We start from the raw sequence: 16,689 nt of genomic DNA on the forward strand, positions 1-16,689 counted from the left end.
TCGCTTCCTCCCTTCTTCCTGTCGGGTACTGGCGGGGGAGGGGGCACCTCCAGCTAGTTACGACCCTCATCCACTCAATGGGTAGTTAGTCTGTGCACCTTCCAGAGTTGTCTTGTTTCATTGAAGGGGGAAAAGCCAAAGAACTCTCATCATACGAAGTAAAAAGAGGCTTTCAGAGGCAACAACAGAAACAAAATGAAGCACCCACCTGGTCCTGGGAGAGGAGATGCTTTTCAGGGGCAGCAAGAGAGGGTGAGGAGGGCAGAGGGAGAACCTCTGGCATCCTACCTCTGGGAGGAGTGGAGGTGTAATCGTCCTTTCCTTCCCCTCCCCCGGGGCCTGCAGCCGGAGCTCCTGGATCTGTACACGGTGAACTTGCACCGCATCGAGAAGGATGTGCAGAGGTGTGACCGCAACTACTGGTACTTCACACCTGCCAATCTGGAGAAGCTGCGGAACATCATGTGCAGGTGGCTGAGGGGAGGAGGTCTGTGGGCGCGGCCAGGGGTGGCAGACACGGGGCCCAGGGAACCCAGCCGGATGGCAGCCTCTGCCGCTGTCTCCTTGCCCACCTGTTTATGCCAGGCCACATTGACAGTAAGCTAACAACCAGAGCAATGATAACAACTGAGCATTTATTAAGCACTTACTGTATACCAGGCACTCCCCTGAGCCCCATACTAAGGCTGTTTTGCCTCGCCCACATAGCAAGGCTGTAGAGTCAACGCTACCCCATCTGCAGGGAAGGAAACAAAAGTGGATGGCTACCATACTGCTCAAGTCGCCCAGTGGGGTCAGTTGGCTGAACAGGAGCTCATACCCCTTTCTCTTAGGTTCTAGAATCTTGTCCTTTATTTCCCTAAGCCAAGACCTGGAGCTTCTTACTACTTTTCACTACATACTGAGTATCTTATTTCTTAAAATGTGGAAGTAACTCAGGCTTATTAAAAACATCTATCAGTCAGCAAATCCAGAAGTTCATAAGGTCTGAAGAGAAACTGCTTCTCTCTCCAGTCGTAACGCCCCCTCCGCTAAAAGAACTCTGCTGACAATTGAGTAAACATCCTCACGAGCCATCTGTGTATTATATGTGTAAAATAACACAATAGATCACATATATAATGTAATATCACACGCATGTGTATGTGTTTTAACTTTTTTATATTTTACCCATATGGGATTAATACTGGGTTTTCTACAACTTGCTTTATACATGTGAGAATGCATCCTGGCCATCTCTCCATGCTACTCTAACTCAGGAGCTCACAAACTAGTAGTATAACCCACAGGCCAAATCCAGCCCACCCCCATTTTGTAAATAAATTAGAATTCATCCATGCCCATTTGTTCATGTAGTATCTGTGACTGCTTCTGCAGAATTGAGTAGTTCAGACAGAGCACATACGGCATGCAAAGCAGCAAATAGTTATTATCTGGATCTCTCAGGAAAGGGTTGCCAACCCTTGTTCTAACACATTTTTATTAATAAGTACTATCTCTTAACTATTCAATTTTGCACTCTCCTGAGCAATCATTCTCTCTCAAAACTGAGTTGAGGAGATACAAATATAAGGAACTTTAATACAGTAAAATGAAGAGGTACTGGGGAAGAAAGGATAGACCAGCTTTTTCTGGGGTATGGCCTTGGGAGAAAACATGGAAGGCTTCACAGGAGGTGACATTCAAGATGGCCTTTGGCAAAATTAGGAGAAACTCAAGAAACCACTTGGCTTTGAGGTGAGGCTTCCTGGGTTCAAATCCTGCCTCTGCCATTTATTAGCAGGTGTATGATTCTATGCATGTTACTGATGTCTCTGGGCCTCAGTCTCCTCATCTGTAAAATGGGATATGATAATACCTTTCTCATACAATTATTTTGATAACTTCATGGTTATCACACGCATGTGTATGTGGCTGAGTATACAGTAAATGCTCAGTAAATATTAGTTCTTATTATTAAGGGGCAGATGGGAACCCCAAGTACGGAACAGCTAGGGCAAAGCACAGGGGCGTGAATGTGTGCCAGAGAGGAGAAAGTACCAGGAGGTCATGGCGGGGACACAAAGATGGATTGGGGGATGACGCTGAATGCCTTGTACCCCCAGTGATGGAGTTTGCTTATCGTCTTGTCACAGCGGGGAACCTGCGAGCATGTGGAGTTTTGAGTTGAGATTTAGGAAGGCCATTGTGGTGGCTGAGAATAAGATGTTTGAAGAGTGTCAGATGGAGACAGGGGATGCAGGTGGGACCTCAATGAGTGAGTGGTCCAGGTGAGAGATGGAGGACCATGCCAGGGAGGAGGGAGAGAACTAGTGGGTTGGAGAGACGGGTCACAAATGCCATCCTTGGGCCCCTGGTCTCTCTCTTGTAGCTACATCTGGCAGCACATTGAGACCGGCTATGTCCAGGGCATGTGTGATCTCCTGGCTCCACTGCTGGTCATCCTGGATGACGGTGAGTATGTCCTCCCCACTCCATGTCCAGGGGTGCAAATTTTCTTCCTACTGCAGGGGAGGGGAGGGTAACCTCATTTTGTGACTCCACGGAATGGGTCAGTGCAGGTGCTCAGAGGACCTGTTGGTGAACACACCAAGGTCCCAGTGAAATAAAAAGTCTTGTTGTTCCATATTAGCCAACACTTACTGCCAGGTGCCCAACACCCAGCCAGGCCTTTCCTAGCGACTGATTGTACAAATGTGAATGCGGACAAAGACAAACCCAGGCCCAGGTGTCTTCACGGTGAATCTACCGAACACTTAAAAAAGAAATAATAGCAATCTTTCACAAACTCTTCCAAAAGATAGAATAGGAGGGAATGCTTCCCAACTCATTCTGTAAGACCATTCCTTATATGAGGACCCATCAGTACCTTGATACCAATACCAGACAAAGACATCACAAGAAAAGAAAACTACAGACTGATGTCCTTTATGACTATAAAGATAAAAATCCTCCACAAAACACTTACAAACTGAATCCAGCAAAATATAACAGGACTATATATACCGTGACCAAGAGACACATAACTCATCATATGCAGACTGGTTTAATGAACGAAAATAAATCAGTGCAATTCACTATCTTAATAGAATAAAGGACAAAAATGACACAGTTGTCTTCATTGACGACAAAGTGGCATTTGGCCAAATCTCACACTATCTCATGTTAAAAATACTCAACAAACTAGGAATAGAAGGGAACTTCCTAAATGTGATAAAAGGCATGTAAGAAAAACCTACAGCTAATTCATATCAATGGTGAAAGACTGAATGCTTTTCTCCTACAATCAGGAAAAAGACAAGGATGTCCACTTTTTTTTTTTTTAAGATTTTTATTTATTTATTTGACAGAGGGAGATCTCAGGTAGGCAGAGAGAGAGAGAGGAGGAAGCAGGCTCCCTACGGAGCAGAGAGCCAGATGCGGGGCTCGATCCCAGCACCCTGGGATCATGACCTGAGCCAAAAGTAGAGGCTTTAATCCACTGAGCCACCCAGGTGCCCCTAGGATGTCCACTTTTGCTACAAAAGGTTCTAGACAGGACAATTAGGGAAGCAAAAGAAATAAAAGGTAGCTGTACTGGAAAGGAAGTAAAGTTGTCTACTTGCAGATGATGTGATTTTTGCATATAGTAATCCCAAGGAATAAGAAAAAAGTATTGGCAGGGAGCCTGGGTGGCTCAATCTGTTAGCATCTGACTCTTGATTTTGATTCAGGTCATGATCTCAGCGTTGTAAGATCGAGCTCCATGTCAGGCTCTATGCTGGATCCTTTCTCTCCCTCTCGCACTGTCCCCCCGACAAAAAAGTATTGGAGCTAATTTTAAAAGTTCAACAAGGTTGTAACATACAAGATACATATACAAAAGTCAGTTGCACTTATGTACACTTGCATTCAACAATCCAAAAGCAAAATGAGGAAGACAGTTCCAATTGTAAGAGCATCTAAAAGAAGATATTTATGAATAAATTTAACAGAAGAAGTGGAAGATTTACAAGTTCAATTCCAGATCACTATGATACAGGAAATATTGCATTAAAGCGAGTCAAATTAATTTTTTCTTTTCCCAACACACATGCAAATTGTGTTTGCGCTACACTGTAGTCTGTTCAGTGTGTAATAGCATTATGTCTAAAAAAATAATGTATATACCTTAATTTAAAAATACCTTTTTAAAAAAAATATTTATTGGGGCACCTGGATGGCTCAGTGGATTAAGCCTCTGCCTTCAGTTCAGGTCATGATCTCAGGGTCCTGGGATTGAGCCTTGCATTGGGCTCTCTACTCAGCAGGGAGCCTGCTTCCTGCCCTCCCACCTCCCACTGCCTACCTCTGCCTACTTGAGATCTCTGTCAAATAAATAAATAAAATCTTTTGGGCGCCTGGGTGGCTCAGTGGGTTCAGCCGCTGCCTTCGGCTCAGGTCATGATCTCAGGGTCCTGGGATCAAGTCCCGCATCGGGCTCTCTGCTCGGCAGGGGGTCTGCTTCCTCCTCTCTCTCTCTCTGCCTGCCTCTCTGCCTACTTGTGATCTCTCTCTGTCAAATAAATAAATGAAATCTTTAAAAATAAATAAATAAATAAAATCTTTTAAAGAAAAGATTTTTTTATTTACTTGACAGAGAGAGAGATCACAAGTAGGTAGAGAGGCAGGCAGAGAGAGAAGGGAAGCGACTCCCTGCTAAGCAGAGAGCCCAGTGCGGGTCTCTATCCCAAATCCTGAGACCATGACTTGAGCTGAAGGCAGAGGCCCAACATACTGAGCCACCCAGGCACCCCTAAAAACACCTTTTTGATAAAAAATTACTAACCATTATCTGAGCTATTGTCAATTCATAATCATTGATTACAGATCACCATAACAGATATAATAATAATGAAAATGACTGAAACATTGCTAGAATTACCAAAATGTGATGCAGAGACATGAAGGGAGCAAATTCTGTTGGAAAAATGATGCTGGTAGATAGACTTCCTTGATGCAGGGTTGCCACAGACTTTCAATTTGTTTTAAAAAAAAAAAAAAGCAATATCAGAAAAGTATAATAAAACAAAGTATGCCTGTATACCAAAACTGTACAACATTGTTAACAAAATTTAAGAGCTAGGGGTACCTGGGTGGCTCATTCAGTTAAGTGTCTGCCTTTGGCTCAGGTGGTGATGATCCCAGGGTCCTGGGGTTGAACCCAGGTCTCCCTGCTCAGTGGGAAGTCTGCTTCTTCCTCTCCTTCTACCCCTCCCCTACACATTTGTGTACTCTGTCTCAAATAAATAAATTTCTTTAAAAAGTTAGAGATCTAAATAAATAGACTCCTCATGTTTATGAATCAGAAGACTTGGCAGTATTAAGTTGGCCATTCTCTCTAAACTGATCAAAATTTACTACTGTCCCTACCAACACCCCAGCTGCATTTTTTTGTACAGATGGGAAAGCTGGTCCCAAAATTCAAAATGCAAGGGACCAAGAATAGCAAAATCAGTTTGGAGAAAGAAGATGTTAGAGGGTGCACAGTTCCCAATTTCAAAGCCTACTACAATAGAGTAATCAAGAGAGTATGGTACTTCCCCAAGGATAGACACTTAGATCAGTACAATAAAATTGGAAGTCTGGAAATAAGTGTTTCTCACACATTTACGTCAGGTGATTTTGACAAGGGTGCCGAGACATTTCAGCTCAGTGAGGAAAGAAGAGTCTTTCCGACATATGATGCTGAAACAACCAAGCATCTGCACGCACAAGCTTGAAGTCAGAGTCATGCTTCATACTATATGCAAAACCACTAACCCAAAATGGACCATAGACCCAAATATAAGAGTTGAAACAATAAAATTATTAGAGGAAAACAAAGGCATACATCTTTGTGACCTTGGTTTAATGACTTTGAGTGTTAAGCAGTGGTTTCTTAGATATGGCACCAAAAGAATAAAGTGAGAAAATTAAAAACAAATTAGACTTGCCCCAAATTAAAAACTATTGTGCTTCAAAGGACACCCTCAAGAAGATGAAGAGAGCCCAAAGAATTGAAGAAAATGCTTGCAAATCACGTGTATAATATAAGGGACTTATATCCAAGATATATTAAGAGCTTTTACAGTTCAATAATAAAAGGAAATGACCCAATGAAAAATGAACAAAGGTTTGGATAGACATTTCTCAACAGAATAGACATACAGTTGTCCAGTAAGCCTATTAAAAGATGCTCATTATCTTTCATCACTAGGGACATGCAAATGAAAACCACAGTGAGATACCATTGCACACCCACGAAGATGACTAGAATCAAAACAATGCAAACTGTTTCGTGTTAGTGATAATATGGAGACAGTAGTGCTGTTATACTTAGCTAGTGAGATTGTAAAATGTTTGACATTTTTGGGGTGCCTGGGAGGCTCAGTTGTTAAGCGTCTGCCTTCAGCTCAGGTCATGATCCCGGGGTCTTGGGATCTAGCCCTGCATCAGGCTCCCTGCTTGGCGGGAAGCCTCCTCCTTCCTCTCCTGTTCCCCCACTTGTGTTCCCTCTCTCGCATGTCTCTCTCTGTCAAATAAATAAAATCTTAAAAAAAAAAAAAAAAGTTTGCCATTTTAGAAGGCAGCATGGCAGTTCCTAATAATGCATGGTTCCATTTATTGGAAATTTCCAGAAGAGGCAAAGCTATAGAGACAGGAAACAGATTAATGGCTGACAGGGGCTGGGGGAAGAGGGAAATGCTCCATAACTGCTGATGTGTGGAGGTGTCTTTTGGGGGCGAGGAAAATGTTCTGACCTTCTAGAGGATGGTTCCACAATTCTGGGAATTATACTAAAAATTGGAGCTGTACATTTAAAACAGTGAGTTTGGGGCACCTGATTGGCACAGTGGGTTAAGCCTCTGCCTTTGGCTCAGGTCATGAACTCAAGGTCCTGGGATCGAGCCCTGCATCAGGCTCTCTGTTCAGCAAGTAGTCTCCTTCCTCCTCTCTCTCTGCCTACTTGTGAGCTCTCTCTCTCTCTGTCAAATAAATACATAAAATCTTTAAAAATAAATAAAACGGTGAGTTTTCTGTGGTGTGAATCTCCATAAGGCTGGTAAAAAATGAGGAGCATAACGCCACACTCCCTAGACAAGAGCTGTGCATTGTGACTTCCTTCCCAGAAGTTCAGTGTAGAAGCAGGTGCAGGCAAGAAAGAAACGCTGTGGTGAAGAGACCTGACAAATTCTGCGACAGCAAGGTGACTGAAATTAACGTTACCATTCTTAAGTCATGTGGGTAGCAGGTGCCTTTGGCAACACAATCTGATTAAAATGGGGATAAAAATATATGTTTATAAAAAAAAAATTAAAAAAGTATTTTAAAAAAAATTAATAAAACCTGGAACAGAAAAAATAAATAAATAAAAAAAAATGGCCTATTACCAAAAAAAAAAAAAAAAAAAAAGGAAAAAGGGGCGCCTGGGTGAAGCCTCTGTCTTTAGCTCGGGTCATGATCTCGGGGTCCTGGGATCCTGCCCGCTTCGGGCTCTCTGCTCAGCAGGGAGCCTGCTTCCTCCCTCTCTCTCTGCCTGCCTCTCTGCCTACTTGTGATCTCTGTCTGTCAAATAAATAAATAAAATCTTAAAAAATAAATAAGTATAATTAAATAAGATAAAATGGCCTGTTACCCATGTGGCCCTTCTCCCAATAACCCCAAATCCCAGTTTCATCGTGAGAAAAACATCAGACAAATTCCAATAGAGAAGCCTCCCGTAGAATACATGGCAACTGCCCTTGCAACTTCCAAGGTCATGAGAAACAGTCCTGGCCAAAAAGAGCCCTGAGAGAGAGGAGACCTGTATGTGCTAAAAGAAAGGCTATTCAACCCCTCACGGGTAGAAAGCATGTGGTTAAGACTAAAGAACATTCCCTCAAGTGGGATACACTGGCTCTCCCTTGTCTGTGTGTTTCTCCTCTGGCTTTGGACCTCATGAACCAGCTTGGGGCCTTTGACCTTGGGATCACCTTGGGAGCTTGGGTTTCTTGGGCAGTGGCAGAGGTGACCATTTCTCCTGTGCTCTTTCCCCAGAGGCCCTTGCCTTCAGCTGCTTCACGGAGCTGATGAAGCGAATGAACCAGAACTTCCCCCACGGAGGTGCCATGGATACGCACTTTGCCAACATGAGGTCGCTGATCCAGGTATGACCGGTCCTATTCAATCATATAGCCCTCAGCCCAGAGCTCCCTTCATCAACAGACCAGCCACATGTAGTCTAACTCAGTTCAGTTCGTTCTGACTCCATTAGCTCAGATCAACGCCTTCATTCTGTCTCACTGAGCCAGGCCCCATGGCTACATAATGAACAAGATATGGCTCTGGCCCTTAAAAAGATGTTTACTTGTCAGGGAAATAAATACAGATCAAAACCACACTGAGATACCACCTTACACTGGTCAGAATGGCCAAAACTAACCAGTTGGAAAACAACAGGTGTTGGCAAGGATGTGGAGAAAGGGGAACCCTCCCATACTGTTGTTGGGAATGTAAGCTGGTGCAACCACTCTGGAAAACAGCATGGAGGGTCCAAGAAGTTAAAAATAGAGCTACCTTATTATCCAGCAATTGCACTACTGGGTATTTACCCAAAGATACAAATGTAGTGATCCAAAGGGGCACATACATCCACATGTTTGTAGCAGCAATGTCCACAATAGCCAAACTATGGAAAGAACCTACATGTCCATCAAGAGATGAATGAATAAAGATGTGGTGTATATATATATAATGGAATATTATGCAACCATCAAAAAACCGAAATCTTGCCATTTGCAATGACATGGGTAGAACGAGAGGGTATTATGCTAAGCAAAATAAGTCAATCAGAGAAAGACAATTTATACATCTCACTCATATGGAATTTAAGACACAAAACAGAGAATCATAGGGAAAGGCCGGAAATAATAAAACAAGATGAAATCAAAGAGGGGAACAAACTGTAAGAGACTCCTTAATCATAGGAAACAAACTGAGGGTTGCTGTAGGGGAGGGGATGGAGGGATGGGGTAACTGGGTGATGGGGATTAAGAGGGCACTTGATGTAATGAGCACTGGGTGTTATATAAGACTGATGAATCACTGACCTTTGCCTCTGAAAATAATAATGCACTATATGTTAATTAATTGAATTTAACCAAAAAAATAGATGTTTGCTTGTATTGGTCCTTTTCCTCAAAGTAACATCTGGGTATATTTCTCACACACACACACAGCTTTATTGAGATATAATTCACATACCATGCCGTTTACCCTTTCTAAATATACAAAATCTAGCATAATTACAGTGGTGAAACCATCACGAATTTCAGAATATCTTCAGCACCCCAAAAAGAAACCCCAGGAACCACAGTAACATCTGTTCCTCTCCCCAGCTCCCGGCAACCGCTAGTCGACTCTCTGTCTCCGTATGGCCGATTCCGGTCATTTCATAGAAATGCAGTAACAGAACACGTGGCCTCCTGTGTCTGGCTGCTTTCACTCAGTGGCGAGTTTTTAGGGTCCATCCATGGGGTAGCAGGTGTTGGGAAGCCGTGCCCTTTCTATTGCCAAACGATGCCCCATGGGGGCTTTGCCACATTTTGTGTATGCAACCATTCACTGACGGACCCTTGCGTTGTTTCTCCTCTTGGGCTGTTGGGAATTGTTTCTCCTCTTGGGCTCTTGGGAATTGTGCTGCTATGAACATTCGTGTCCAGGTTTCACATGGCCATCCATCTGCATGTCTCTTGGTGACATCCATGGCAGTGACCTCACAGCCACCAACAGGGCCTCCGGTTTCTCCCCACCCCTACAAACGCTTCATTGTCTGTCCTTTTGATTCTCCATTCTTGTCCTAGAGGGTGTGAAGGGGTATCTCCTTAGAGTTTTGATTTGCATTTTCCTGACGAATTTGCTGAACCTCTCTCATGGGTTTTATAGTTTATTTGCATCTCTTCTTTGGAGAAACCTTCTGAGTTGACCTGAGCTGGGTAGGTTTTCATTTCAAATCTTTAGTCCATTGTTTAACTCCTCCTGGTCGTAAGGGCTGTATGGTGTCGGGTGAGGGGGTCATCCTCTATTCAGGGGATCCCTGTCGGCCAGCCACTTCCCAGGAGGCTGATGCTAGCCTTCTCTCCTGTGGGCAGATTCTGGACTCAGAGCTCTTTGAGCTGATGCATCAGAATGGGGACTACACCCACTTCTACTTCTGCTACCGCTGGTTCCTGCTGGATTTCAAGCGAGGTACTAACTTCAAACCGGGGCATTGTTCCCAGGCTCTTTGCAGCAGAACCTCAGGGGAAGAAAAGGACCATGGAGGAGAGTCTGGGGGTGTCGGAACACAGCCAGACAAAGAGAGGAACACCCGTTTATCGAGTTCTGACTATTGGCTCACGTGCCCTGGTTTGCAATGACACTACTCTATAGATGTGGTTACATATGAGGAAACTAAGGCGAAGAATCTAATTCCAATGTAGGACCAGTGGAGCAGGAGTTTAGGCCCCCTCTGTCCACCTCCTAAGCCCAGTTAGTTCCCTTCCATTCTGTTATGCTGCTTATCGGAGGCAAGGCACCCCTTGCCCCATGTGGCATGTGTCCTGTGTGACTTAGAAATGGGGCATAGCCCAGCTCCCTGGTACTTTGCAAAGTGGGGGTAATGCTCCCCTGCAGGGAAGTGTTAATAAACATGTGATAACATGTTCGTTACATGTAATCGACATGTAACAATATGCCAGGCAGTGTGCTGAGCCATTTCTATGTATTTTCTTCTCAAGCCTCACCCCACTTACAACAGAGGAGGAGAGGGAGAAGCTGGTGGAGGGGAAGTGACTAGCCCAAGGTCACCTTGCCAGTAAATGGTGGGGCCGGATTCAAACTGAGTTGACTGGACACCAGAACCCTTGCTCTCCACCATTGCTCTCTCTTGTTTCTTGACCAGCGCCAGAGCCAGCAGCCAGCTCTGCCTATGTGCAGAAGCAAGGGGATACCTCGTGCGTGCCAGAGATGTAAGGTGCAGGCAGAAAGGGGAATGCCAGTCAAGGGGTAGAGCAGGGACAGGTCAGTGTAAATCAAACCCGACCATGCTCAGTTCCTTCCCTCACAGCAGCTGGAAACTTACAACCCCCCAGTCCACATAGCCTTCTCTACAGATAGGGAAACTGGGTCTTCTCATGGTCAAGGGGCAGAGTGCAGGTTTCCTACCTCCTGACCTGAGCTCTGTCTGCTGCATAAGGACAGAAGCACAGGGCGCAGGTGGCCTGGGATTTTCCCAGAGGGAGGGTGGCACCTGGAGCTCCGTGGCTGACCCTCTCCCCACGCATGTGCGTGCTGGTGTGTTGGTAGAACTCATCTATGATGACGTCTTCTCTGTCTGGGAGACCATTTGGGCAGCCAAACACGTCTCATCCGCCCACTATGTCCTCTTCATCGCGCTGGCTCTGGTGGAGGTCTACCGGGACATCATCTTGGAGAACAATATGGACTTCACGGACATCATCAAATTCTTTAACGGTACCCACATGACCAGGGTGTCATCTGAGGCATATGGGCTTCTGACGGGCCCCTTTCTGGGGCCTCAGAGGGTGGGAGATGCATTGAGATTGACACGTGGTGGAGGGGATAAGGTGGGGCTAAGGGTTTCCATCAGCTTCTTCTATTTCCAGATGGACGAGTTGACATCTTGTAACATGGAGAATGCGATTTTCTCAGGAATCTAGCAGAAGGAGCAGGGATGTTGAAATCAAGCTCAGGGCGAACCCTGGCTCTGCCACTAACCAGCTGTGCCCATGGATATAAGTCACTTCCCCTCTTTCTAAGCGTCTCTTCCTCATCTGTAAAATGGGGTCAAAGTGTCTGCTTTGGAGGGTTGATGGGCCCAAAAGCAGCTCTAGGAAGGCATTTGAAGTGATGTGAGACAGGCACATCTTTGAAATCAAACAACTATGGATTCTGATCCCAGCCACCTGGGAGCTATGTGACCTTGGGCAAGTGACTTGCTGTCTCTGGACTCCAGATTCCTTGTGGGGCAGGGGGTGGAGAATGGTACTTACCCCTCCCTCAAAGAGATGTTGGGACAGTTAATGAGACAACATGGACAAACTCAATCACACTGATACGCAGCTCATCTGAGGGGCCCAGAGCTGGAAGCTCTTGCTCCTATTATCACTATTTAAACGTTTTTTTAAAACCTAGAGGTGATTTTGGAAAAAAAAAAAAAAAAAAAAAGCAAAAGAAGAAGAAGAAGAAAAAAAAACCTTTGACCTTACCCCAGAAACATTATTACTTTTTTCTTTTCTTTTTCTTTTTTTTTTTTTAAAGATTTATTTATTTATTCATTTGACAGACAGAGATCACAAGTAGGCAGAGAGGCAGACAGAGAGAGAGGGAGAAGCAGGCTCCCTGCCAAGCAGAGAGCCCGATGCGGGGCTTGATCCCAGGACACTGGGATCATGACTTGAGCCGAAAGCAGAGGCTTTAACCCACTGAGCCACCCAGGCGCCTCTTAAGATTTTCTTTTTAAGTAATCTCTACACCCAACCTGGGGATGGAACTCACATCCCCAAGATCAAGAGTTACACACTCTGGGGCACCTGGGTGGCTCAGTTGGTGAAGTGTCTACCTTTGGTTTGGGTCATAATCTCAGGGTCCTGGAATTGAGCCCCACATCAGGCTCCCTGCCTCTCCCTCTGCCCCTCCCCACTCTTGTGTTCTTTCTTGTGCTTGCTTGCTCTCTCTCTGTCAGGTAAATAAATCTTTTTAAAAAATGAAATAAAAAAATAAAAATAAATAAAAAGAATTTACATGCTCTCGTGACTGAGCCAGTCAGGCATCCCGGAGACATTATTTCATTTTTATTTTTAAAACAAACATTTTATTTTGGAATAACTAGATTTAAAGGAAAGCTGAAAAGATAGTACAGAGGGTTCTTGCTACCCTCCACCCAGGCATCCCTAATGTCTCTACATTAACCTGATCCTAGAACATTTGTCACAACTAAGAAGTTAACATCGGCACATTATTTTTAAACTGTAAATTTTATTTGATTTTGCCTATTTTTGTTTAAGATTTTTAGTATTTGAGAGAGAGGGAAAGAGCACGAGGAGGGGAAGCTGCAGAGGGAGACACAGACTCTCCACGGAGCACAGAGCCCAACACAGAGCTCGATCCCAGGACCCTGAGATCATGACCTGAGCTGAAGGCAGATGCTTAACCCACTGAGCCACCCAGGTGCCCCTGGCTTGGTTTTTAGGTGATGCCTTTTTTCTGCTCCAGCATCCAACCCAAGAAACCACGTGGCATTTAATGGGTTCATTAATAAATCTTTCTTCCCCATCCCATCTTTTCCACAGTCAAAAGAAAATATTTTTATTTCACTCTTAAATAACTGTAACAATTAATGGGATGTGTGCCCCTGTTGGGCTTGTGTAGCTTCTCAAACCTTAGAACTAGATTGGACACCAGTAACTTCCTTTATTTCTTATTCCACAGTGATTTTCACATTCTTTTGCTTTTTCTCAAACTTGCTTTCTTCAACTGCTTGCAGAAAACCTAGTGTTGCAAAGATATAAAGTCATTGATGGGAATGTAGTCCAGTTTGTGACCTCCCTTGTACTACTGGTTTGTGAGGTATTGAGCAGATGTGGAATATCATTCTGTCTCCCTTACAGTTTCATGAGTTCACTGACACCCTGGGGTATGGTAGCCAGTCTGGGACTGGTCTTGGTGTCTTTTTCTTCCAGTAAATGATTTCTTTATGATAAACATCTAGGTTTAGGGTTAGTCTGCTCTAAAGATCCAATCATTTTATGTAGCTCTTAATAAAATTATTATTTTTACTTTCTCCTCTCCCTTCCCATTTCCTGTTGCTTCATCCTTTCGTACCTTTTAACATTGACTCTGTGCTCACATCGCTTTCTTTTTTTTTTTCCCAAAGATTTTATTTATTTATTTATCTGAGAGGGAGTGAGAGAAAGAACGCAAGCCAGGGGAGGGGCAGAGGGAGAGGGAGAAGCAGGTTTCCCACCAAGCGGAGAGCCCGATGTTGGACTCGGTCCCAGGACCCTGGGCTCATGACCTGAGCTGAAGGCAGATGCTTAATGACTGAGCCACCCAGGCACCCCCAGCTTTGCTTTCTTGAAAGGTCCCTAGTCGTGGTATTTATACAAGGTGGGTGGGAAGACCTAACTTTTCAAGCACATGCTGTGAACCCACAGTCTCTGGTTTGATCTCACAATAGCCTCGTGAGGCAGAAACTGTTGTAACCCCTATTTTACAGATGAGGAAACCAGGGTCCAAAGGGGCAGGTCATACCCCAAGGTCTCTGCTTGAGAATGATGCAAGATGGTGATGATGGGGCTTCCCCAGAGACCCCCCGCCTCCCGCCCAGAAGCCTTGAGGGGGGCCCCAGGATGGACACAGAAGGAGGCTCATGAGCTCTTGCCTTCTGCTCTTTCAGAAATGGCCGAACGGCACAACACCAAACACGTCCTGAAGCTGGCCCGGGACCTCGTGTACAAGGTGCAGACTCTGATCGAGAACAAGTGAGGGCCTGCTCCCCTGGGCCTTGTCTGCCGAGCTGCCATCCGCCTGCCCAGCCCACTTTTCACTCCCAGCTGCCCTGGGAGCAAGGTCCCGGTGTCTGTTCATGAGCATGGACTTCTGTGCAAAGAGAAACTACCCCAACTTTGGCCACCCAGGCAGGTGGGGTCGAGGGGTTGCCCCTTCAGTTCAGCCTTATGTTTTCCCGTTTGACCAAAGATTGTCCGAGTCTGGGATTCCTCCCTGCGGGAGTTGGGGTGTGTCAGTGGTCAGAGGGAGCCTTTTCGTGGATGGCCTCCAGAAGGGTCGCTTCTCTTATTCTGTCCCAATGCCTCCAAGTTGTTCTGTCAGATGAGACTTGGGGAGGGAATTTTGGGGGGAATTGGTGTAGGAGAGGTCCATGGGACTACCTCTGTGCTCTGGAATGGGCCTTCGGAGAACAGAACATGGCTGGAAGGTTAGCTTAGTGCAGTTTTTGTACCTTGGCACTGTTGACATTGGGGCTGGATAATTCTTTTCTGTGGGGGCTGTGTATTGTAGGGTGTTGAGCAGGATCCTGGCCTCTACCTGCTAGATGCAAGTAGGGCCCCCTCCCCAACCCAGTTGTGACAACCAAAACGTTTCCAGATATTGCCACATGTCCCCACTAGAGAACCACTGATGTCCCCAAGGGCTTCCCAGCGTATCTCCCTCCCTGCCTTTTCTTGACACTACGTGTGGCCTGAGGTCCCTTCCCATTCAGCAGAGGCCTGCAGGAGTCCACATCCATCTCGGGAGCCTGGATACCATTTGCTCTATTCTCTCATTTTTTTTCTCCTCCACCTGACCCCAGGAGAGACTTCTTTTCTTTCTTTTCAAGAAAGTCCTCTCCCTGGAAGGGTAATGGAGTGTGAGAGACACCTGAGGAGTGGGACAGCCTGAGGCTCCTCGGGGTCCTGCGCAGAGCCCCCATCCCCTCCCAGACAGGGCAGAGACCTCATTCCTTCCTTCACCTCCTGGGGAAGACCTCGCCTCCCCTTCAGCACGTGGGGTCTGGTGCTGTGGAAGCTTAGAAGGTGTGTGTTGATGAAAGCCCCTTCTAGAGAAGTCAGAGAGGCTGGCTTTTCCCTAGGTGCCTGGCTCGCTCAGGACAAAGGGGCATAAGGAAGGCAGAGGTCAGCCAGGTTGACTGGGACATGTGTTTTCCTTGGCAAACATGCTGATGACCTGGGACCAGAATCACGGCTCAGTCTGGGAACAGTCCCTTTCGTGTCATCATGGAGAGGGCTGCCAATCGCGGAGAGCCGCTGAGCTGGCTGGTTCACCCTGCCCACCAGTCCTTCTGTAGGAGTGTTCCTGCCAACCTTTTCTGAGAATGCTTGGGAATCTGGAGAAGCAGTCTCGAGTTGGAAGTCTCCTCCCCAGAATGGCAGGGAGGATTTGGGAGAGGGGAGGAGACTCAAAGCCCATCGAAGCCCTTACAGAGAGGATATGTTGGTCCTCTGTCCTGAGCAAACCAGGATGGGAAGGAACCCCTGCCCTGCGTGCTTGTGAAGGTTAATCCCTCCGTCCCAGTGCCTTCCACTGTATCCAACTCCCTTCGTCCCTGCCGTGGGGGCTTCTTGAGCAGTATGGGGAAGATCTAAATGATGCTTGCCTCCAAAGAGTGTGCTCCATGACAATCGTGTCTCCTTCATCTGGTCCCCTGCCTTCCCAAGACGGGGAAAATATGTGCAAAACCCCCCTTTGGTTCAAAGTGTATCTAGCCACTCAGCTGTTCATTACGGAGGACATTATTTCAGCAAGACCCAGGTCCTAGACCTTCCAACTCATATTTATTTTCTTGACAGACCAGTCACAAAGTACAGCACACAGTCCCTTCTCCGCCTTCTCTCTCGCGGTGTTCCAGAGAAGTGTCCATGGTTGTGATTTGGAACATCGCCTATTTATTCGGCTTACTGTGCTTTTTTTGGTCTCCGTACATCGTGCATGTCCTTGTGTCCTGGAAATCGAGTGTGTGGAAGTTGTCCTGTCTATGGGGTGCCCGCCTCCTTTTTTCAGTGTTGCCAACATATCTCGTAACTCTTTACTGAAGAGTTGTGTCTATATAGAGAGAAAATATATATAAACAGAGAAATGTGTGAATATGGGTTCTTTTTTGTTTCTGGGCTTTGGGAATTTGTTTTAATA

The 16,689-nt window shown here is 45.6% G+C and overlaps 1 protein-coding gene across 6 annotated transcripts in view; it reads left to right on the forward strand.

The window, feature by feature from the left end:
- The window catches only part of SGSM1 (small G protein signaling modulator 1), an 89,425-nt gene extending 72,789 nt beyond the window's left edge, over positions 1-16,636 (forward strand). For 5 of the 6 annotated variants that reach the window (XM_059408679.1, XM_059408681.1, XM_059408677.1 and 2 more), the window contains 6 exons: positions 346-470; positions 2,372-2,454; positions 8,038-8,147; positions 10,131-10,227; positions 11,326-11,493; positions 14,438-16,636. In XM_059408679.1, coding sequence (XP_059264662.1) covers positions 346-470; positions 2,372-2,454; positions 8,038-8,147; positions 10,131-10,227; positions 11,326-11,493; positions 14,438-14,526 — 672 coding nt within the window. In that variant the 3' untranslated portion in view covers positions 14,527-16,636. The remainder of the gene's footprint in view (positions 1-345; positions 471-2,371; positions 2,455-8,037; positions 8,148-10,130; positions 10,228-11,325; positions 11,494-14,437) is intronic. The other variant, XM_059408680.1, reaches the window with a different exon arrangement.
- Positions 16,637-16,689: the final 53 nt, after the last annotated feature.

The sequence above is a fragment of the Mustela nigripes genome, chromosome 8 (genome assembly GCF_022355385.1).
Source record: "Mustela nigripes isolate SB6536 chromosome 8, MUSNIG.SB6536, whole genome shotgun sequence".
Taxonomy (NCBI): domain Eukaryota; kingdom Metazoa; phylum Chordata; class Mammalia; order Carnivora; family Mustelidae; genus Mustela; species Mustela nigripes.